At 37.0% G+C, this 25,228-nt stretch overlaps 1 protein-coding gene across 4 annotated transcripts in view; it reads left to right on the top strand.

Moving 5' to 3' along the window:
- The window catches only part of OCA2 (OCA2 melanosomal transmembrane protein), a 165,638-nt gene that overhangs the window by 32,247 nt on the left and 108,163 nt on the right, over window positions 1–25,228 (top strand). For all 4 annotated transcript variants that reach the window (XM_048963932.1, XM_048963925.1, XM_048963953.1 and 1 more), the window contains 7 exons: window positions 1,893–1,991; window positions 2,590–2,778; window positions 6,241–6,298; window positions 7,361–7,433; window positions 15,337–15,494; window positions 17,160–17,242; window positions 17,578–17,731. In XM_048963932.1, the coding sequence (XP_048819889.1) occupies window positions 1,893–1,991; window positions 2,590–2,778; window positions 6,241–6,298; window positions 7,361–7,433; window positions 15,337–15,494; window positions 17,160–17,242; window positions 17,578–17,731 (814 nt within the window). The remainder of the gene's footprint in view (window positions 1–1,892; window positions 1,992–2,589; window positions 2,779–6,240; window positions 6,299–7,360; window positions 7,434–15,336; window positions 15,495–17,159; window positions 17,243–17,577; window positions 17,732–25,228) is intronic.

Here is a 25,228-nt window from a genome sequence, read left to right on the forward strand (position 1 = left end):
TGAACACATGCTTGAAGTCATAATAGTATTTCTACTATCTTTATGGATTTCATTCTGTGAAAGCTCTAAGTAATCTTTCACATCTAAGGCTATGATAAGACTAGAATAGCACTTGCTTTAAAGTATCAGTTTGTCCACTTAGGCATTTTGTGTGAATTATGCTCTCCTACTTATAAAAGGAAGCACTTCAATAACTTTGGAGCATGCAATCATCTCTTCACAGATGAACTGTCAGCGCAATGTAGCACCTGAATTCTAATCTGTTTTGCATTTCACCTGAGGCATTGGATAGTTCAGTCTCTCTCTAACACTATGTTCTCTTTCATTGAGACTGCAAACACAATACCTAAAGCAGAGCTTGTATGAGGGCTGTGGACACTCCTGGCTGAAATAACCACATGCATCTTCTCCACACCTAGCATGACTTCTGAACTGGTAGCACAATTAAACAAGCAAGATGATTCATTAATGGGAGGTTGATAGGATCACAGAATGGCTGAACCTGGCAGGGCCCTCTGTGTCCATTTGGCCAGTCTCTGTTCCAGCAGGGCCACCCAGAGCAGGGTGCCCAGTGCCATGTCCAGGCGGCTGCTGGAGATCCCCAAGGAGGAGACCCCACATCCTCTGGGCAGCCTGTGCCACTGCTCTGTAACCCACACAGCACAGGATGCTTCTGGTATTCAGAGGCATCCTCCTGTGTCCCAGTGTTTGCCCAGTGCCTCTTGTACTGGCCCTGGGTGCCACATAGAAGTGCTTGCCTCTTTGCACCTTTCTTCAGGTATTTATAGACATTGATGAGATCTCTCCTGAGATTCCTCTCCTCCAGCTGAACAGCCCCAACTCTCTTAGCCATTTCTCATAAGAGAGATACTTCAGTTCCCTGATAATTTCTGTGGCCCTATTCTGGACTGATCACAGTCCAGCAATAGCAAAAGTCATTTTGTGTTTCCTCGCAGCTCTTGTGACCATTGCATCTAGGCCTCTCCAGAAGTAATGAGATCTGTATATTCGCTGCATGTCTAGAAAATTTCTTTGGGACTTTCTGGTGGTGAGGGCCTGCAATTATGAATTGGATGAATTTATGTTCATCTAAATAATGTTTATTTTAATAGGAAATGCCCCTGGAAAAGCCAGGTCTTGGAAACTGCTCTAAATGTCTCAATTATTTCATCTCTCTCAGAAGCCTGCCCCAAAATTAAACCCCCTTTGTCATTCTTGGTTCTCTTCAACTGTTTCTTAAGCTTTTGGATTTATATATTAGTAAAAGACTTACTAAATATGTTAAGCTGCAATATGGCCAGATATAGCTTAATCTCCGTATCTTACTTAATTACTGCAGCACCAGGATAAAGACTGGACAGAGTCTTTTGGAAACAACTGTGCACCAGATAAAGCTTTCTTCCCTAATGTAGGGGGTGACATGGTTGCTGGAGAGATTGTATGTTTCTCTGGTCTGTGTTCCAAATGGCAGAAATTATCCTTTATTTTATGTTTTTATGTAGCATGCATGCACAAAGTTATATAGAATCATAGAATGGATTGGGTTGGAATATATTTTAGTTTTAATCTTCCATTATGAAGTTAGGTTTGTAAAATGTAAACATCTAAATGTGAATTATTTATCTATTGCTCATCTGGCATTTGGAGAGAATTTCAATGACTGTTTTTGACATCACTTCTAGGATAAGGTAAATTTCACTCATGCAGTCAACCATGACTACAAGGGAGTAGCTACTATGACTAGTTCAAACTTTGTGAAAACCTCAAGCTAAGAGAAAACCATTCCTACATAACATTGAACTAGTTAGATGTGTGTGTAGCAAATTATTCTGTAGAACCATAGTGAATCATTGTACTACAGACTTACAGTTCTTTTTTTCCCCTCTCCAAAGATACCACTTCAATTTTTCCAAATTGTTCAGCTCAAGGTCAAGAACCACTTGCTTTACAGAGAAGACACCACTGCTGAAGGTTTCCTCAGAGGAAAATGGGTGAGTTACTTTCATTTTACTCAAAATACATTTTTTCTAAGCTCTCTTCTATTTAACTGTGCATGGTTCTTTCTTATATTCTGACATCAAACCTAATGGGAAATAAAGTGGATGTCAGAAGTTGTGAGCAGAGAATTACTCTGAAGTAGTTTGAGTGGAAAGAAGGGGCTATAAATGAGATAGGGAATGATGTAAGGTCGCAGGTCAGGTTGATTAGAGATACCTTGGGATAAGCAACTGCAGGTTGCTCTCATTTTCTTCGTATTGTGTTGCATTAGGTGCATTTCAAGACACAGTAGAGCTATAAGATGGATTCTTATTCTTGTGGATTACACATCAAATTCAGAGGCATGTATGTCTGGTGCTTCAAAATGCTCGTTCTTTCAGGTGCACCTAAACATCATAAGGCTTTTGCTTCTCTGTCTATCTAGTTGTGCCATCAAGAGGAGCTCAGTCTCTACTGAATAAATATCTTTATATGATTTTTTTCCATTAAAATCTATTACAGAGAAGCTAAGCATATGTAAGATCAGTTGCATCTCATATCTGTTGAAATAAACTACTGTTTTATTTTCTCTTTACTGAAAATATGTGACAGGTTGCCATGCATGGGTCTTCATAACCCAGATTTTACCACAGATGATGATTCATGGGACAACAGCTCTGCCGAATTTGAACAGAGATTTCATCTGGGAAGTGAAATGACCAGTTTGTCTAGATCTGCTTCTTCTGAGAAATATGAAATCTTGGATAACCTTCATGTCAAGTTCAATTTATCAAAGATGAGGTCTGAATTCAAACATTATTTTATTTACTTTTTAAAGTTTCAGCAGTTTCAGAGTATAGATAGCTAGAAAATGATATATTTTCTGCAAATGAATAATATAACACTCCATATTTAGGGTATATTTTACCATTGATAGCTTATAAATAAATCCTGATGAAACTGATTACAGCATCTATCCAATGATCAATAGCTCTTTGCTCTTAGAAGCATTAATCAAGATATCTATTTTAAATCTGAATTTAAATAATGTTTCTATTGCTTTCAATATTTTGAAAGCCTCTTGGCTTTTTCACAGTTTTGTTTTTCACTTTTCAGTTTTTTTGAAGAAATATTTATCTTTAATTGAAATGTATATCTCTCTTTTTATAGAAAGATAGATGAGCAGTCTTCTACTTACCTAACAGTGTTTCTGGAATCATCATAGTAGCTTTTCATGAATATGCAATGCAAAATATAACCAAGAACTTTTTTGTCTTTAAGTACATTAATATATTTCACTCTTTATCTCAAAGTAGTCTTTCACCTCATTTAGGCAGGGATGAAGTTGAAATATTTTAATGTTCTGAAAAATATCAATATAATAAGAGCTTAAATTCAAATGTTCTCAGGATATTTTCACCTGGATAATAGCTAGCAAAGCCTTTAGTCTCAGGTACAAACTCTCTCTGCCACTTCTAGATTTTCAACATTTCTTCTTGTTCTGGTTTGAATTGCTAATAACTCTGCAGTTTGCATGGAGCCCGAGCACTTCATGCCCCTATCTACATGTTGATCCATGGAGCCTTTTCTGACAAGAAGTCTATGACTTTTCGCAGTCTGTATGTTGTCTTAGCTCATCATTTCACAATTGTCTTCCTTCTTTCATTGTGCATATGGTATTGTGTGGATTGCCACGCTCCTGTACGCTGCTGAACAAATGGAGCAGGAGAATTTCAATGGCTGCAATTAGTGCAATATGAGCAGATGTGAAGAAGTTTGGCAGACGTCTTTCTTCATGCTCTCTGTAGCTTTCCTTGTATTTGATGGAACAAAAGCATTGAGCAGGAGAGTAGAATCAATTGTTTCCAGTATAGTATACGTTTATGGGGGTAGTGTATTTCTCTGGCAGAACTTTCTGTGAAATGTTTTCATTGCTATAGTGCTGGTTGTACATCTGGGGCCAGCTCCTTAGATGTTGCAAATCAGCATAACTCCACAGAGATAATAAATGGAGCTAAACTGCCTAATGTGCAGATCAGACTAAAATTCGTTTGGTTTAAAACAAGGAGTGAAGTCCTTCATAGATTTATATTTCATGCATTTTCAACTAAAGTCAGGTAGGATTGTGCTGGAGGCATATATCAGTAGAGAGTTTGGCACAGAGTTTGTACTTGCATCGCTGTGCCAGATTAGTGCAGCAGAAAGAGACAGATTGGAAAACACAGACGAGTCAAAGACTCATCACTTCTCAAATATAAGATGTTAAAAGTGCTGCTTCCTTAATACAAAATGCCATGAAAACAAACAGAAGGGAGGAAAAGAGGCTTCTAAATTCTATGTTTAATAAAATAACCACTTCCAAAAGCTGTTTTTTATCACATCTTGTCAACTCCTTGAGATGAGTTTCTGTTATTCACAGACAAATGGTTATGAATTTATAAGTTTTAATTAATGCTTCTTGTTTTCTCCTTTATGTTAAAAATGAGTTACTGCTGTTTCTTTTTTCAATAGCAATTTGAATTATTATTATTTGAAATGATAATTTGGAAGTGCAAACAGAAAACGTTGAACACATTAAAACTAAACCAATGTGGACTGGGCTTTAGTAATTAATAACATAACAATCCCTCAAAAATACTGAAACAACTGTGATGTGAAGATAGGGAGAGTAGATAGATAGGATAGATGATGCATGACTAAGATGGCAATGTTTTCCATAAATCATACAGTAATGAAAGAAGTTATCAGCTGTGGGGTGCTGATAATGGCTTTTGTTGTCATTCCTCTTTTTTAAAACTTTATTATCCTCTCTCCCACCTCAACTTGATTTCCAGTAGAGAAGGACTAACTGGTGCTTCTGGAAGCTACCTCGCTGACTTTTTAGCATCCCCAACCTTCCATAGATGTTTATCCCAGTGCAAAGTTTGCATATAATTGCTACCACTTGCATCTCCTAGGGTGTTGTAGCCCCTCTGTTGCAGTTTGACTGTGGCATGGTCTTTTCATCAGATACTGTATCTTTTTCTGCGGTTTTTTTTTTTTTTGGAGAAGTCTAGTGAGGAAGGGATGTTGTTTTTTCTCAGTGAACTTGATTTAGGGACTTACTTCCACTGTGACTAAAAGTTATTTCTGACTGTCTTCAGATTACTTCACTTTAATATTTTGTTCTAAAGCATCTGTCAATTGAGTTATTTATTGCACTGCTTCTTTCTCAACTAATTATCCCAGTAACGTGAAATATTTTTCTTCTTGCTTGTCATCAGGCTTAAATCAAACCTTGCATTTGTCATTCTCTCAGAAAAGCAATGTTTGAATGTTTACTTTTGGAAAAAATGGGGTAAGAACATCAATGTCTTCAATTAGTGAAGAGGTGAGATAAGGGCAAATAAGCAAAAAGAGTTCTGTAAATTAAGACATCTGTGCAACATTTTGATGGGCAACAAGAAAATAATTAAAGAATTGCCTTTTATGGTAAGATTAAAAAAAAAACCAATGTGGTGATTAAAAAATGATAAATCTTAAGATTTCTTACTAGAAAACATAAAGTTTCAATATTTCAGTTTAGAATTGTTCTTGTTTAGGCCACTCAACAGTAAGCTCTGACATTTTGGAAGATTTGATGGCATTGTATCTCCAGAACTGGCCGTTTCCTGGCACGTGTACTATGGAAAAAAAAAATCTAGATTTGCTAGAACATTCTAGAGTTGCTCACACAGTATACTTGATTTGAAGAGACAATATTTAAGACCAGGATATCCTTAAAGACTGTTCTTGTCTTCAAAGTGAATGTCAGGATGCCTACTAGAAGACTGGTTTAAGCAGTTTATTCATGAAAGTACCCCTCTATGCAGCAGTTCGAACTTTCCACTCAGTTGTGCCATCTTCCTGTGTTCTACCTTCCTGCAAAGGGCTGTGCTCCTTTGAAGCCCAGGAAGAGGTCAAAGAGTGGCGAAGGATCTGTTGGGAGCCACCCAAGGGAGATTGCTCCAAGTCTCAACACTAGCTCATTCTGTAGCCTTCGTTCAGCTTTTCTAAGGGGCATAACCTCCCTCTCATTCAATGAGAGAAGGCTAGCAGTGAAGTGAGGACAGAGTCCTTATAGTCAAGAAGGCTTCCCATGTGTAGCGTGATGTTGTCCATGGTCTGACATGGTATGTTATTATTCTTAAGTTCTCAATATCTGAAATGGCAGAACTATTAAAAATATAGAGAAGGTTTGTTTTAAAATAACTGTGTACTAAATACATGTTTCTTACATTTCAGATGCTGTCTAAAATTCCTGAAAATTTCAGTCCTTTTTATCTTTGTGGTAGTCTGCTCTGTAAGTATTGAATTTGCTACCTTTTCCTCTTTCTCCTATTACATTTCTTACAATTAGTTGAAAAATGATATTTGGTTTTAGGTGATAAAATAATGTCTCATGGATGGGAACAAGATGGTAAAAGCTAGAAATAGTGTTCTGGTCCTTATGCCTAATTAGACAACTGCTCAGTGCACTGCCCTCTACCCTGGACAATGTGGCAGAGAATTTAGTTTTAGGAGAGTGTTGGAATTTTTATGTCATCAATCCTGCATTTAGGATGGCTCTTCAGATACCACTTAAAGCCTGGGAAGTATTGGTATGTTTTCCCCCTTGGCAAAGTGTGTATCTCCTCATGTACAGCCTTTTGAGCAGCAGTTCTCTTGTGGAAGATACTAAAATGTAAACATTTTTTGAGGCACTCTGCTTCCTGTGTGGCTGCTGAAAATGGGCAGTTGGGAGCAGTTCCCACTAGTGAGTATTTACAGTAACTGAGAGTAGGCAGGTCTTCCCCAAAACTGAGGACTGAAAGGAAGCTCTAGAAAAAAGACAAGGGAACAGCTGTGATTTCTAGGAAGATGATAGACCCAGAGTGTCTTTGAAAAATCTTTCTGTTTTGTCGCACTCTTCATTCTCTTTTACTACTCTATGGTACTTTTTTCTTCCTTTGTTGACCTTGTCTTTCTCTGAAAATTATTCTGTCCTTCTCTTCTTTTGCTGAAGACTCCAGGCAAGCTTTTTGTTTTCCTGTCCTGTTGTTCTCAGTCCTCTTTCCTTCTGCCCTTCCCACCAGAGCTGCTCTTGCTCTTCAATGTACCTCTCTAACCATATACGTTCATCATCGTTTTTGGCTCTTAAATTCACCTAACCATGGTGTCTGTAGAAACACTGGGATAAAATATATTGAAAATGTGGTCGTAAGTTCACTGAGGGAAAATTACTTGTCCTTGACATGTGTACCTGGGCTGCTTTTCAGCTTTGGGGGAAACTTACCTGAAATACTGAAAGCAATCTTAAGATTTGATGTATTGTTTGAAAGTCTTTAAGTTTCTGATATAAGCTTAAGATATTTTTTTTTCCTAGATTTTGTTTGGCATTTACCCAGATCAACGTGTGTCCTGGCAGATGTTGGCTGTCTCGCCTCTGGAAAGCTTCTGTATCCTTCCTACACCAAAGAAGACTTAAGCTTTGTTAATGAAATGGTTGAACTACTGTTTTCTCTCTTATACGCAGAGTGGATTTAGTCTCCTCAGAGCATGTGCTGCCCTTAGAATTGTTCTTTGATGCAAATTGCAGTTGTGCATCACATCCAAGCCGGCTGTGATGAATAGTGCCTCTATGTGGTGCTTTGTGGTTCCCATCCAGTTCTTACATTGAGATTCTGCATGAAACCTGAAGTTTGAAATCCTGGTGGGATCAGCTTCTAGAAAATAGCCATGACTGTGACCAGTACAGTCCAATGGCTGCAGCAACTACTCCCCAGGCCAGTGGCTTTCTATCATCTGTAGCATGTTTTAAGGATCATGATGCATGATTCATTGCAGGTGAATGCAAACCTGTGTTTGAAAGGCCTTTGAGGGATGAGCATGATGAACATTCAGTTAGTAAGCAATCAAAAACTTTTGCTAATAAACAACCTTTCTTGTTTCCAATATATTTCTAATTTTATCAGTTTGATCTGCAATTTCTTTTACTAATATTGGAAGATGATTCACTATGGATATATTTTATGAGCATCTAGGGAGCATCATCTTTTGAAAAGGTGCAGTAAGAGTTAATTCTTGAAAGATTCATTTTTTCTATTTAATTAGACAGGTCCATAGCTTTAAGGAGGCAGAGTCCATTCTAAACAGATTTGTTAGCGTTCTCACTATTGCAAATAATGGCACAATGTTACACAGTTATTAATAGGGTAGATGAGAAAGAAAAGGTTAGTGCTTGGGGGCAATTTATAGTGACTGCTTTTTGGAAGAGAGCAAGAGAGCATTAGCAGGACAAATGAAACCTCAACAGTTAGCTCCCATCGCACCAGGGCTGTAATAGCTCAGTTTGCTTAATCAGGGTGTATTGGCATCAAGTCTTTGAGATCAAGTTTTAGTCAACTATCATAGCATAACTTGAGGACTGGATCTCTTTCCACAGATTTTGCACTGGAACCACAGTTACTGCTCTGTGAGCATTGATTCTGCAACTGGTTATTCTTTTTTCTTGTTTCAGGGAGTGCTGTTCGGACTGGGATAATGATTACAATCAAGTATTTCTTTATTTCATGTTTTACATGTAATGTCAAGATGCTTTAGCCAAATAACTGTCAGACAGAATATAGCATTCTCTTTCTTTACCTGACAAACCTGGAGGTGAAGCTTCTTTGTGTCATATATGTTGAACGCTAGACATTCTGTTCTTGCATTCCTACTCACTGAGCTGGGAGTAAGCAATCCAGAAAAGTCTTGTTTCGTTTTCAAAGTGACAGAATAATTCAAGCAGAAGGGTCATTGAGAGAAATTTGTTTCTAAGTGAGATTTGGAAAAGGTGTGAACAATTCTGAATGTCATCTCACCATTGCTACTAGTCTTTGGTCATTCAGACATAAACTCATGTGTTTGTGTCGCTTTGTTACATGGTGAAAAACCTTTTGGCTAGGCTTGGATAACGCTAACCATTTAGACAGCAGTGTCGAAGATGTGATTTATGCTGGCTGAAGATTGCAGTATTCTCAATGGACGTTAAGAGGTAGTCTGAATGTCTACAAGAATTTCATGGTAGGCAGACAGGTGTGCTGTGATAGCTCTTGTCACCAAGCCCATAGAGGTTGTGTATGAGACTATGGGTGGAAGTGTCTTAGCTCATGTGATACTAAATTATGCTAATGATATGCTCTTTCCTCCTTGCTCATGTGTCAAAAGCAGTTGAAATGTGTTTAATAGCTACTAAGTATCATTTACTTGTTTTATTTTTTTTTAAATCCTTCATCTCATTTCTATGCTTTTCCAGAAAAGCTCATGTATTTTGAATTGTGTATTGTGTATATACACTCTTATGAATACATATGCATACACTAGAAAAATCTGAAAAATAATAAACTAAAGGTGGAAATTTAAATAATTAAAAAATCAAATGGAGTCACTAGACTTCATCATTCTGGTGTTGCTTAGATATTTGTGGTTTTTTTTTTCTCTCATGCACACAAGGTGTCAGACTTGTTTGGAGCTGTGACTTTCTGTCTCTGGCTGCTGCTTCTAATATAGTGTGTCTTTAGCACTTTTCCATTTTCTCTAGCTCCTGTTTGATGTTTCCATACCTTTGTTTATTGCTTGCATTTACTTTGGTTGATTTTTCCCCACTAACTTCTGTGTACATTTTAGTATCTCACGTATATCTCCCTTTGCTTTATCTATCCCCATGGATTCTAAGCAGACTGTAATGCTGAACTGTGCTGGCTGTAGTTTCTGAAAATTGAAGCTTTCCTCCTGTGATTAGTAGAAGCTTTCTGTGTATGTAAGATGTTTTTAAACTCTAATTTGCCTATTGGTGCAAGACCCAAATTAAGTGGATTTAGTATGATTTTTTCAAAGTAGTGGTAATATTGTTCCTTTTTGACAAGACTTAGGATTTATTTACTTTTAAATTCTAGCAATCAACTCTCTAATACCTGACAGAAATAAGTTTATGATAAGGCAAACTTAAAGGATGCTTTTCTGTAGGGAGCAATATTCATTGCCCTTGTTAGTGTAAATCTGTGAAGCATTTTCAGACCTTTGGCTGAAAGGCCTTATGTTAAATGGGAAGCATCAATAAGTAAAGGGATGATACGCCTTTGGAAAGTGGGCTATAAAAATAGAAGAAGAGATATGGAGTCTGAAATATTACAGCATTTCCTATGTTCTGCCACGTACCTATCCTAAGACATGAACATATTTATTTTCTGTAAGTCCTAAGCCATTCAAACTTTCAAGTAACTACAGTCAGTTAGCTGGTGAATTACAGAAAGAATAATAAATATTCATTGTGCTTATTCATTAAACACAGAAGTTTTCAGTCTTGAAGAAAGTTCTGAAATGCTTGATGGATCCTGTTTGTTCCTTCATTTCAAAAAATTTCTGCTGTGACCTAAGCAAAATTTTAATTGTTTCTTAAGCTACAGGGAACAGACAGCTGGAACAGAAATCTGCAGTAACCTTTGGAATCGAACTAGGCTTTATGAAATTCAGAAATAATGGGGATTTGTGGACTCTATTGAGGAATTACACAATCAAACTTTCCATTCATTCATTATCATTTAAAGAAGGGTCTGTCTCCCTAGTAGAGTACCTTCTTTTCTTTCCCTGCCCCTGATACATTTGTTGCTATTTCTATATTTCAATGGTAGAAATATAGTTTTTTTAAAAGAGAAGGTAAATCTTCTTCTAGTACAGTCCTGGGTCAATGGGTCTCACATCATCTCTGTCCCTGACAGGTTTTTCAGCAAGTCTTGTTTGCTTCCCTCTCAAGAGCCACAGTACTTATGCCAGTTACTGCTATACATGAGGGAAAGTTAGGGCAGTCTAGATGCAGCAATTTTGTTTTCCTTTTTCAGATTGCTTGTCAGAATGTACTTCTTGTGGTCCTGAAACCTAATAATAACTAGGGAGTGGAATTTGATTTTTTTCTGTGTCTGGTCAAGAATTCTACAATTTTAAAATATATTTTAAATCCTGTCAGTCCTGATCTGATTGCTTCCTTTGTATGTTTGATATCTCCTCATTTTAATTCTTTGGAGTGAGGACTGACATTTTGCAAGTTATTTATATTTGCACAGCACCTGCTGTAAAGAGTTCCTTACTCGCTTGCTCTCTGAGTACTATCACCACAAGACAGAACTTAGGGAAAATACATCATCTAATGTCACGACTGAACCCTAAAAAAACAGAGTCAAATTGACTAACTAGTGGCCATTTTCACTGGTTTATCTCCTTGGTAGCTCTGGGAGATTTCATCATGCCCTAGCCAAGCTTAAAATATCAGAATCAGAAAACAAAAAATATATCTTAGCAGTAATAAAATATTGAAATTTACACAATAGGCTAGATTTCTTATTTTAGTTGGATTCAGTGAAACTATTTGGAAAAAAAAAAAGTATGAAAGTTGATAGGGGAGACATTAGACAGAGAAAACAAGATATGCTGACCTTATTATCAAATTCCTTGCTGAGGTAGAATGAGTTTGAATGATGGGTGCAAATGTGTTAATCATAGAGCAAGAAAAGGTCACTAGAAGAACTTGTAATCATGCCATGACCATTGGTGACACCGAAAATCACCTTTTCTGCTCCCTGAGACAGAGATATTTATAGAAAGAAAGACTATGAGGAAAAGAATGCACTTGGGGTGTTGAGAGCTTTTCAGCTTCCAAGAACTTAAAAAATGGGTTCTTCTCCCAGGCAGTATAAAGTAACTAACTGAATGAAAAAACAAAACAAACAAACAAAAAAACCACAACCAAAACAAAACACCACCACCAACAGAACAAACAAACAAACTCCTCAGATGTTGCTTTAGCCCTCTACTGTCAGACAATCTTCAGTCATTTTTTGCTTGAAGAAGACATTTAAAAATTATTTGTTGCTGGAAATGAACTAAGCATTTTGGTCTGCAGGCAGTATTCAAGCTTCTAAGAGGATGGATGAAGACTAGACCGTATTCATTGGCAGGCAAAAAAGCAGAATATCAAGGCATATTTGAGAAAACTAATGAAACTTCTGAAACTGATAGAGCACAGAGAGAAAGGGTGGAACCAAAGTAGAGAAAAATGGAACCAAACTCTCCAAAAAGGGAAAAGAGGAGGAGGAATTACAGTGAATTCTTCAAATGGGGAAACCAAGAGTTATAGAAGAGCGTGAATTTCCGCTTTGTATACTTTGAAGAGATGATCAAGACAAAATTGCAGAGAGATGTAGAATTTCTAAGAATTCTAAGAACATTCTTAGAATGTTCTTAACCCTGGTTAAGAACAATATATAAAAATAGATTCTAAAGCCCAGGAGGAAAAAAAAAAGTCTTTTAAAAATGAGAAAAACATAAGAAGCCAGCATGAGTAGCCTGGTCATATATCAGGATCATTAGTATATATGCACGTTGGAAGCTCAATGAAAGAAAATCATTACATGTAATAATCTCAAGGTACATTTTACCGGAAGCAGAGTACATGATATAACTAGATGTTAAAGATGGCATAAAGTCAGCGTGCGAATAGAGAGTCTCTGTCAATCACGGCTTTTCAGATGGTTCTGTACATAATGCATAAATGCCTGGATGGAGAGTAAAGCATGGATGAAGTACTTAGGGTGTGACTCATCCCTTCTACCTGAGTTAGTCATTCCAGGCTCTATTTATATAGTTCATAGACAGTTGGTGCTTCTAATATGATGGTGCAAAATGAGACAATGAATTCCATCTCGCCTTTTTCAATGATTTAAAACAAATTAAAGCAAACAACTCAAAAGCAGATGTCCATGTCACGGAAACAGAAACTGGTAGATAAATAACAATATAAATTGTTATAAATTAAACAATATAAGTTTAGCCACTGTATCCTGTTCCATCTTGTGGTTTGTGTAAGCTAAAAAAAAGTGAAATGATATGAGGTCACTCTTGTGTGTTCTGAAATACCTTCTAGGAGCAGAAAATACAGCTCATGGTTTAGTGCTGAGCGATGGACCTAGTCTGGTGCCAGATGTAATTACATAGAGCCACTCTGTAGTGGTGCACAAAGCATATGCAACCCCAAATCCCTTGACAGGATAATTCACAACAGTAATATAATTTCAAGAATGGAACTACATAAAAATGAGGCAGCTTAGCCAAAGTGGAATAAAAATAACAGCTCCAGCTTTAAATCTTGTCAGGGAGATTTCTTGCTTTAAAGGCACATACTGAAATCTGTGTTTCATAAATGTTCAGAAAAGAGAAAAAAGGAAACATGTATCACGATTAAATTGCAGAGTTAAAGAGAATATTGGAAATAAAAAGACAGTTTCTAAAAGTTGAAGTCATATATGAATGGTCAAAAAGGAAAAGAGACCACATTCTTGTAATTTAAGGGAAATATAAAGCCAAGGTAAGGCACAACAGAAGTGTGCTGAGGAGTAGACTGAGAAAAATGGCTGGTAAAAATCCCACCTTTTGGTTTATCTAGGTGTAGCTGAAGTTTTCTCCTAATTTAGTCTGAGTCTACCTTTCATAAAGGCTGCGATCTGCTGCTGTGTAACAATGGAATTATGACAGTTGCCAAATAGAGTTTGAAGAAAGATAACTGTTGGAACTTCAGCAGACCAGAGAATGATGTTCAGTGCCACCTGCACTCAAAGGAGAATGTTTTTATGCTAGGAATCTTTCTGATGGTTTTATAAATGTTTTGAAGAGAATGGAAAAATGTTCTTAAGTATGCCCCTATTTAGAGGAAAATAAGGTAAGAACCATTCTTCTTGAAAATAAGGTTTCATTTTTCCCCATTTAATTTTAAACATCCTGTATAATAGCTTCTGAATGTGACATCTGAGTAATTATAAGATATATTTTAAAAGTATTTCTTAAAAGGAAGCCTCCTTAACTGTATGCACCTGAAGCTTTTTGAGACATAAATTACTGGCTACATTTCTGATAAAAAGCAGTCAAAAAGTGTCCCAAATCATTGGGTTAATAATTTTAGGTCAGCAGGCTTATGGAAGGTAAAATTAATGTCTCAAGTTAGAGATATACATATAGTTCCAGTGGAGAGTAATATTATGTATTAGGACACCAAGAAACTATGATGCCATGTCACAAGTGGAGTTTGTCTCCTGATTCATTACTTCTGGAGTTAATTTTTATGGTTTTCTGTGAAATTTCTTTAAGCAAATAGATGCTTGTGTTTGTTCATGTATGTTCATTCTTAATGAACAGTGTGTCAATGGTGATGCTGATGGCTTGCCAAGCTAAACAGGGAGACATTTATATTATTTTGCAAAGTACTGGCTCCTCACCTGCCACTAGATGATAGAATCACAGAATGGTTTGGTTTGGAACAGAACTTAAATCCCACCCAGCCCCAATCCCTGCCATGGGCAGGGCTGCCCCCCACCAACTCAGCTGCCCAGGGCCCCATCCAACTTGGCTTTGAGTGCCTCCAGGGATGGGGCACCACAGCTTCTCTGGGCAGCTGTGCCAGCGCCTCACCGCCTGTGAATGAGGAATTTTCTCTTTATACCTAATCTAAATGTCCCTTGTTTTATTTTAAAGCCATTCCCCTTGTCCTATCACTAAGCTTTCCTTTTTCCCCAAGCCCACAGGGATGATTCTTTCTCAAGCATGCCAAAAGTGGATTCCTAGCAATTCTGTGTTTAAACAGCCCTAGATGTTCTCAGACTAGTTGAGCCAAGCCTCTAATATGTTTGTCTCTCATGGTTGGCTAATTTCTTAATTATATTAGTCTAGGAATGTTGTTTGACCACATCTCATGCTAGATGCTCAAAAGAAAAAGAAAGAAAAGATAGAAAAGGAGCTGAAGGAGAAAAAGACAATTAGCATTCTCAGAGGAGCTTGATTATGTATTTCTAGATGTTAGAAAACTTATGAATTAAATTTTGACCAGAAACCCAAATGCTACACCACAAATGGAGAATTGATTCTGATTTAATTTTCCACATGGTTACAGCTTGCACAGTGTTTTCCCCAGTATAATTTCAGGTATGTTTAAATGGCCCAGTTAATGATGCAGACTTTCTTCTATACAAGCACTTAAAGAGCCTTACTTCACAAGCTCTCTCAGAGACCAATCTCAAGATTTGCAAGGAAAGGACAGAAGGATTTGTTGTGATTCTTTAAGTTCTTTTTCCTTAGGAAACCAGGCCAAAACTGTGCTACTTGGTGAAGAGGTAAACATCTGTTTTCTTCCTTTCATAGTTCCTTATGTATTTTAGGATTTTAGGTGAGTAATATGTTTTCAATATAAACTGACTCATCTTTTTTTTTTTTTTTTTTTTAATTGGAATATCTTCAACTCACTTTTACTGGAAACTTACACCTTAACAAGTTTATTGACAGCTATGAATTTGACAGACTTTCGTGACTCTGCTCTGTTGAAGTTAGACATAGGAGGCCCATTTGCAGCAGATGTAGCTGACGAACAAACACAAGAATACATTTTAGTACAAGTCAGCCAGACTGAAGAAACTGGATCAAGGAGGAGACGCCAGCAGCAGGTGATGGTCTTTGTATTCTCTCTCACTTTTTCTGAGTTGCGTTAAATCTTTTGTTTTTCATCACTGTGTTTGAGTTGGTTGTGTTTTTCCCTGTGGTAAAATTGGTGTCAACATCAGCATTAGAAAAATAATTAGAACAGCAAAGTTACATTTTCCTCTATCATTGTGAGATTTCCTCTAGCTTTCAATACTTATCACAAATCTGTAAAACGTATGTCCCTTTAAAGTTCACACATTAAAAATTGGCAACATTTCAAGAATTGTCTTAGAAAGATGAAACAAGTGCAAAGTGCCTTTTCACACTCACTGGAATATATTTTCACATTTTGTTGAAATTATTTTCTCACACACGCCGTCACCTGTATTGTCTTTAATTCTCTTCAGGCTTTGACACTGTTTGTAACAATGTCGTGCTGCTCCCTTCTTGAGAACTCAGTGAAGGAGGATCTTTTATGATGTGCCATTGTGTATCACTGAACAATGGAGAACAGCTTCATCATTTAATAAATAGCATTGGCATATAAACAGCAGCCTCTCATTCCATATGAGGTGAATGTCCTGTCTCTACCAGTGACAACTTAGCCTGTAATGTCGACAGTTTTCCCATGTACAGCCAATCTCACAGTCTACATCAAAAGATTAGTTCCACTACCTCAGTGTGCTGAACAAAACTGCAATGTCAGTTACTCTCTCAAAAGTCCCAGGCCTGTGATGCAGAGGTTAACCCAGGCTGTTGGCTGTGATCCCCAAGGATCCTCCACACTGCTGCAGAATATCACTTCCAGCTGGCACTCCAGGGATGGTCTTGGAGGATGGTCCAAGAATGAGAGGATGTTTGCCCCAAACTGAGGGCTGCTAATATACCTAACGAACTGTTATGAATATAGCCTGGTGCATGTGTTCTCCATAATAAGTTCTCCAAACTGTAAAGGAGATAGAATGAAGAGGTATGAATGATAAAATGAAAAGGCAAATGGTATCCTGATCTCCACCAAAAGAGGGGCGGCCAGCAGGGACAGGGAGGTGATTGACCCCCTCTAATCTGCTCTTGTGAGGCCCCAACTGGAGCACTGTGCCCAGGTATGGAGCCCCAGTACAAGAAAGACAGGGAGCTGTTGGAGAGGGTCTAGACGAGAGCCACAAAGATGATCAGAGGACTGGAGCACCTCCCCTATGAGGACAGGCTGAGGGAGCTGGGCTTGTTCAACCTGGAGAAAAGAAGGCTGTGGGGTGACCTCACTGCAGTCTTTCAATACCTAAAGGGAGCCTACAATCCGGAGGGGAATCAACTCTTTGAGAGGGTTGATAGCTGCAGGATGAGGGAAAATGGTTTTGAGGGAGGGGAGATTCAGGTTGGACGTCAGGGGGAAATTCTTTACCCAGAGAGTGGTGAGGTGCTGGAACAGGCTGCCCAGAGAGGTTGTGGATGCCCCGTCCCTGGAGGTGTTCAAGGCCAGGTTGGATGGGGCCCTGGGCAGCCTGGTCTAGTATTGAATGTGGATGTTGGTGGCCCTGCATGTGGCAGGAGCTTGGAGATTCATGATCCTTGAGGTCCCTTCCAACCCAGGCCATTCTGTGATTCTGTGATTCTGTATAAAACCTCAGAATAGAGACTTACCACTTTAACTGATGTTTATAATATTACCATATCTGAATCTTTTGCAGGTGGTATACAACTGGTCTTTACCCTTAAGTTCAAGAAGAAATCAGCAAATCATCACAACCAGAACCTTTCAGATACCAAACAGGTTGGCTAAGAGGCTGGGATATGAGCCATTGAAGTAGTAGTTTACACAGACTTGATGGTAAAATAATAAGATAGCATTTTAGAAATGTCACTCCCTGTTTCAAAAGGTCAAGGAAGTGTGTACCCCCTTTACTTTTTAAATGAATTTCCAAAGTTGGGTTATTTTCCAAACAAAGATATTTGTAAGGATAGAGTGAAAATATTTGAGAAGTCTCTCACAATTGTAAAAAAGAAAACAAAACAAAACAGCACATAGATGTATTTATAGATATTCGTTATAAAACGAATATTCATTTTCACTCAAGAAGAAAACAGAACTTCTCTTCTTTTTCCCAGAGGCACCATCTTCTTAAACATTCAAGCTCTCCTGCAGCAACCTGGAAGTGTTCCTCTCTCCATGAAACATCAATACCTTCATGCAAATATAGAGGCACAAGTAACAATTGCATCCATCATCTTAGTAGGCGTCTATGTGCTGATCATACTGGAAGTAAGTCATGTTTTGTGTTGTAATTTTATTTTTGCCCTTCACTGCAAATGGAACATGAGGAAGAGTTTTGTTCTTGGCATTTAACATACTTCCAAAATCTGTATCTGAATCTGTGCTGTATCTTTATTGTTGTTAATGAAATAAATAAGATACGTGTGAGGAAATTGTTCTGAATTATAGCCAATTCTGGCTTATACAAAAGTTATACAAACAATGCAGTGGTTCTTGCATATTCTTATGTTAGTGTCTCTTTATGTTTCAGTACTTTTTAAAGGATTATAATTTGGCTGTGAGAGTAAAAATAATTTTGGTTCATAAGAAGTGTGGAAAATCCTTGGTTAAAAACCAATTAACTTAAAAACACGTTAAGAAAAAAAAACTTTGGTTATTCTTTTTTCTAAGGAACCTCAAACAATAATTTGGTGTGCTTTTAAAAGGTTAAACTGAGCACACTTTTTAGTATGAGTGACATTTAGAAATGCTTTTACTGTGCCACTTAAAGAGGAACTAGAATCTGAATTAACATGAGGAAGTCAAAGGATGCAGGAACTTTAAACATTTAACTTCATTTGAAAGTCTTGAGCTACCAAATTCAAAGAAAATGCTTTAAATCAGCACCAAGGATGAAAAATATGTCAGAAATAACTCAAGCTCCGACAGATATCTTTGAACTGAAAACACCTACTTTCTGAGTATCTTGAAATAAAGTACAGGTGCAGGAGCCTACATTTTATTCCCCCCCTTTTATTAGTTCATGTGAGTGTTAACAATCTCGATGAATTCTCAAGTTGAATCACACCAGATTTCTACTTGTATGAAACATGTATCATGTCTATAAGGCATTTAGTAATGTCTAGCATGCTTACCATATCTTTTCTGTAACTTAAATTTTTCATCCTGTTACCTGCTAAAATGATAAGAAAGATAGGTGAACAGCTTCTTATCAAATATTAATGGCACATACAATATGACAGATACTTTAGACATTTAGATTTGGTCATTCAGGAATAGTGATTTATTTCTATGCATTTTATACATGAAAAAGGAGATTTAATATTTAGAGAGGGACTTGGGCTAGATATTGATATAAATATATGAAAGCATGCAATGCAACATCAAAACAATTGTAATGCTTTTTAATGCAGCTTTTAGTTTTGAAAAAGCTATGTAATCCTATAGCAATTGCAAAATCTTGTTTTTTAAATATATGTAGTACCTGAGGTTATATGTTTTCATTGTAGAAAACCACTTTGGAACAGTTCTTGGGTCAAAGGAAATGAAGGTTTGAAACTGAAGAGCAAAGCCAAGGAAAACATTAATTTTCCTGTTGTTTATAAGAAAAAGCTCTAAAACCACTAGTTTTTTTTTTATTGTTTCCGTGAAATGATCAAGGAAAAATTTCTGTTCTTGGCAGAAAAATTATTTCATCACTTTCAAAGACAGAAATAGATCTTTACCTGTAAATTTTGAATTAAAGATGTGGGAATTCACCTATTGAATCATGGTTTTAGCTTTCTCCAGAGTAGCTGTAGAAATGACAAATGCTACAACTAGAGTAAATTTTAAACTATAAATATATAAGCTAGCAATAACTGAGATAGAAATAGAACTTCACTGTTTTTCAGTTCCCCCATGGATCTCTTCCAAGAGATGGATGTTAATATTTTTAGTATATGTAACACTGGCTTACCTCATATTTGCTATTTATAACTTTAGTGCCTGAAGTTGTGCTTTCTCAACACATTGCACTCTATTCCATTAGCTGTTATCACTGTTAGAGAAATCAATTGGTGTTGCTGCAGGAGTGATCTCTCATGGATTTTCATTTTCTGTGCTGTTGCTCTCCTTCTTTTATCTGTCTTTATTGCAGTTTCCTGTGTTTTATTAATTGTCATTGCCAATATAGGTTCAACTTCAGGCAGTGTGTACACCCAAGTGCATTTTAGAACTATATTTTCACATATTTTCTTGTATCTGTGAAGAAATAGTTGGGATTTTATCTGTCACAATGCACAGGAGCTATCTGAAGGTTTGCATCTAGCTGCTTTTGCACAGCTCTTTTCCCAATACAGGAAATCACATCACATTCCTGAATTCAACACTCCACATTCTTCCACATTACTGAACTCCACAGTCCCCATCATTTTTGTTAGTCACCAGGGAATGTACAGCAGAACAGGCTGCAAGAGCTTTTGCCTCCCACAGACACAGATGATGGGAAGAACTCTGATGAAGGAGCATGTTGTGATTGAAAGACGAACTTCATTTACTGTAAACTGTCATTTTCTCCAATCTTACACCAGTTCAAAGACATAGGAAAATTCTGCTCTGAAGCAGTTGTTTTCATCTTTATCAGCACCAAATCTGTAGGACATACATCAAGTACCATTCCCTGTTCAGTAGAAAAGTCTCGATGTCTTCTGAAGAAAGACTGATAGAATCATAGAATGTCTTAGGTTGGAAGAGATCTTATATATAATTTAGTTTCAACCTTCTGCCATGGGCTGCTCCCCACCAGCTCAGCTGCCCAGGGCCCCATCCAACCTGGCCTTGAGCACCTTCAGGGATGGGGCACCACAGCTTCTCTGGGCAGCTGTGCCAGCACCTCACTGCCCTCTGAGTAAATAATTTCTTCCTAACATCTAACCTAAATCTACTCTCTTTTAGTTTAAAGCCATTAATTTCCCCCTTGTCTTATCACTATCAGACCATAAGAAGTTGGTCCCCCCCTTGTGGTAAGGGCCAAATGAGGTCTCTCCGGAGCTTTCTCCAGGCTGAACAAGCCCAACTCCCTCAACCTTTCTTCACAGGAAAAGTGCTCCAGGCTTCTGATTATCTCTGAGGCCTCTTCTAGACCCACCCCAACAGTTCCACATCCTTTCGGTACTAAGTCTTGTTACGCTGTGGAGCCTGGTTTCTTCATGCATTTATTTTTAGTGTTGCTTCTTTTAAAACTGTTTATATGTTGTTTAATCATAAAAATTTGAAACACATTTCTGGCTAAGAAGATACTAATTTTGCCTCTCCAGTTTCTAACGGTTTCTTTTATATACTTGCCAGAAATGTGAATATTTTTGTACTTCACCATCCCACTCTACTCCTTGATATTGCCTTTAACTCTGGATATCTCTTACTTACATTTTCTTAGTAAGACCTGTGTGTTCTCTTTTTTCTTTATTTTTCTTTTATTTTCCATATAATCATTCTTTCCTTCAGAAAGTGGACATTCATCCACTTGAAATTGGTTTTTCTTCATATATTGAACAGTTACATCATTGCATTTTAGTCTTCGCTGCCCTCCCCTTCTCCCAGAGGAGAAAGAAGAAAAATATATATTTCTCATGGTATTTCTGAAATAATCTAATCCATACCATTTTGTAGACTTTGTAGAAAACAATGCAGTATTTCATTTTATTCTTGGAAGCCAACACTGCACAGGAAATTAAAGCAAGGGTACATTAAATTAAAATAAAACAGCAACAACAAAACAGAATAAAAAGATAAAAAGGTGGTTCGTGTTTACCTGCTTTGATCTTGGCTCTGACCCTTCAGGGTTCCTGAGGAAGAAATGGACTGTAAGCATGCTTTCACCCAGGTCTATGGGGAAAGCTGGTGTAAAGTGCAGATGTCCAGAGTTTGATGTTGATGTTGCTGTACTAAATTAGTTCACAATGTATTTCAAGAAAGACTCTTTCTAGTTTTGATCCTCAAAACATGTAGACCTCTTTGATTGAGAATTTTTCAGAAAAAAAACTTCTAACTAAAAATCTTAGAAAATTTACTTTTTGCCTTCTTATCTGAAAAAAAATGTTTGAAGCAGAAAAGCATATGCTCTCTATTACCTTCTTTGATCAAAATTAATTGTCCACCACAGCCCTTTTACATTTATATAAATTATTTCTTACACTCTATTTGCTCAGATTTGATAAGCAGTCATGTAGAAGCTTTTTTTCCATTGATACAGCATAACCAAGTAAAAGTGAGATGGTTAAAAATCTCATTTTTTCCTATGCAATACAGTGAGATACCTTTGACTTCTCCCTTTTTATGCGTGGTAGAGTATACAGGTAGTGGGATAATATACTGATTACCTTTTAAAGAAATCTATCTGCTTATTCTTATATTAAAATATTTGTTAATGTTATAATGTTATATTAGTATTTAGACAAAAAATCTTGAGTCGATAAAGCTCTTATTTGTTATTAGTAATTGCATATTTGTAGTTATGTTGGAACTGCATTAATTAGGAATATGTGCGGAAGAATCCGTTTATTATTACAGCATAGAGATCACTAATTTGGGTAAATTATTAATTGCATACTCTTGTTCAATATTTTCCATTAATAGTATAGTTCATGTTGAGGGCTAAAATGGAGTGTTAGCTGTTTATGATATTTAAATAAACCAGAAAGTATGAAGGAAATGATCTTTAAAAAATGTTTTAGTGACTTTATTAAATAATGAAAAGTTATCACTATCATGGTATATGGAATGAAAGTGATACTTTCAGGAATTTGAAATTCTCCACTTGAGAGCCTCCACTGAAATTGTTTTATCACAAGAATTATCATTCATATTCCCTTATGTAGCTAACCCTAAGGAAGATCTTGCTGGTATATTCCAAACAGCATTTTAGTGACCTGACATCTTGAATGATTTTTACAGGTCTATATTACCTTTTAAAATGCAAATATGTGAAAGTGCAAAATCTGCCCTTAAAAGGTCTAGCTTCTAATTTTTTGAAGAGTGGACTTATAATCACAATTTTATTAATTTATGGAAATGGACAATATCAGTTTCTTTCCATATTTCCTTTCTATTATTAACTGGTTTAAATTATGAATAAGCATCCCTTAAGCTCAATTACTTTTATACAAAATAGAGTGATTTTTAATAGCAACTAACCAGCAGAAATTAGCTGCAGACATCAAAATTACTACACAATTTAGTATGCAGTTTAGTGCAACCATTTTTCCAGCATTGTGGGCTGGTTGAACCAATATCAGAAATCACTTATACAAATGAAATAAGGAGGTTTTTTTTTTTTTAATACTACTGTCCATGCTCACAAAGTCCTTTTTTTTTTTTTTTTAAAAAAAAAAGTAATAATAATAAAAATAATAAATATACTTATTTCCAATAGGGTGGCTATTTGAATATAGGAAATTATGCTTTAGAGAGGGAATAAGAAAACTGAAGAAATATTCTCTAGGATATGAAACACAATATGAAGAGACTGTGAAAGGCTAATCTTACGGGAGATCTTTTTTTCAGATGAGGAGAGTCATAGAAACTGTGTATGAGCTTACTCTGCATGGTTTCTCACTTCCCATCCATTCTCATATTGATTGGTGATTAAATATAGACAGAAGAGTGTGGATTAGTCTTCCCAATTCCACATATGACCTACCAAAAATTGCTAGTAAAGGGACAGAAGAAAATCCATTGCTTTTACTGGAAAAGACATTGCAAAAAAAAAAAAAAAAAGGGAAATCAGCACAACTGCTCTCCTCATCCCTTAATATATTCCTGCAGTTATTATTTCCAGTCATGTTAGTTTGTAAAAATTGTGAAGTATTAAAACACTGTTGGTGTTGGCAGAAAAATAGAGTAGGTTAGAAGAAGAAACCATCTATATTTTTTAGTGAAGAGTCTGAGCTGTATCTCATAGGACAAGACAAAATTTGTCCTCATCTGCCTTTATGACTGGGGCTGGTTAAGGAGAAAAAGAGCACAAGGTGGGGGCAGAGCTGAAAAAGCAATGTCCTTGTGTTTGCCAGCCATCCTCCAGCTGTACAAACATGACGGAGAGCAAAGACTTCTTGATTCTCTTGGTGATCTATGCCATTTTACATGAAGATAGATATTTACATGAGATAGAAATGGAGCCAATAGGACCCATAGAGCAAACTCGCTAGATGGAGGCATAGATCATTAATGCTGGTTGTTCCACGAAATCTGAATACAGTGTGGTGACACCTAAAATGTAAAATCCAGTAGAGTAATCTAGCTTCAAGAAAAATTTAGATACCTCAGGAGCATGCTGGCTGCATCTTTCCTCGACAGCAGGTAATTTTAAGTCTACTTTCTTTACAATGAGAGTGATGAGGTGGTGGAACAGGCTGCCCAGAGAGGTTGTGGATGCCCCATCCATGGAGGTGTTCAAGGCCAGGCTGGGTGGGGCCCTGGGCAGCCTGATCTTGTATTAAATGGGAAGGTTGGCAGCCCTGCCCGTGGGTTGGATCTTTATGATCCTTGAGGTCCCTTCCAACCCAAACCATTCTATGATTCTATGATTCCATGATAATTTGGAGACCCTAGTAGAATAGAGAACTATATTCAAATATCTCCTATTGCTTTTGTTTTTTTTCCCCAGCTGAAAATGTGCAAGATAATAAGGGCTGTCTTGCCAGCCCTTTCTCAAGAAAGTGATACCTTCATGAAATAGAATAGACAGCATGCACTGGGCAAAGGCATTGAAGCCTATAGAGTTGTGGTAGGAGGCAAAGTCTGCTGAGATAGTTGCTAGAGGACTGGACTGAACATGTAGATCCAGATGTAGGGAAGATCCATCCCTTCTGTTTCCTGGATGGAACTTTTTCCAAACTTTACTCTGGATTTTGTCTATGTGTTGGTGAGGCGCAAACAGAAGCTTGTGACTGAGCTAGTAATTAAGCAGCATGGACTGTGAAACATTATAGTCATTTCTTTCCTTCCTCTGATATAGGAGGATCGCAGAATCATAGAATATCCTAAGTTAGAAGGAACAACAAGAATCATTGAGTCCAGTGTGACTTGTTTGGAGATACCCATGACTTTAAAGCAGCTGTGCAGGCATATTACAAGTCATTTCTTACAAGCAGTAGTGGATTGGTACTGCCAAGGTGCCGTGATTTTTGCCACTTAGATGGAGTAGAGACACTGCCACCAACAAAAAGGCTCCAATAAGACACAGCTAGCACCAGTTAGATAAACTAGTTAGAACTGTGACTGTCAAAACTGCAAAAAAGAAGTGTAAAGGAAGCACAGAGTGCTTTAGGGCAAGGATAGAAAAAGTTAAAATAAAAATACTGTATTAGCAAGGAAAATCCTCAGTTTGATCCCAATTTGCTCTAAGAACAATTTTGTATTATTTATCTGAGTTTACAACCACAGTTGTCTGATTTTTCAGATCTATCTTGGTGAAAATCTGTCTTTCCTCTATATGTGTGTGTGTGTGTGTACATACAAGTGTGCCCTTTAAAGAAAAATGTCTTAGATGTGGTGCTTCTTAGGCAGTACTTCTGTAGTGTGTAAATTGACCTTAATTAAGAACTTCACAGAAAAAAATTTCCACTGGATGGTGCTGCTCACTATTCTGGGAAGTAGATGGCATTGCTAGCTTTAAAAGGTGCTAGCACCCAGGCTCCACTTTCCCCAGAATATTATGGTTTTCAGTAATAATAGGAGTCATATTTCCAATGCTAAATGTAAAAACTAATTTCTAAATGTCCATTT

Source organism: Lagopus muta, chromosome 1, assembly GCF_023343835.1.
Source record: "Lagopus muta isolate bLagMut1 chromosome 1, bLagMut1 primary, whole genome shotgun sequence".
Classification (NCBI taxonomy): Eukaryota; Metazoa; Chordata; class Aves; order Galliformes; family Phasianidae; genus Lagopus; species Lagopus muta.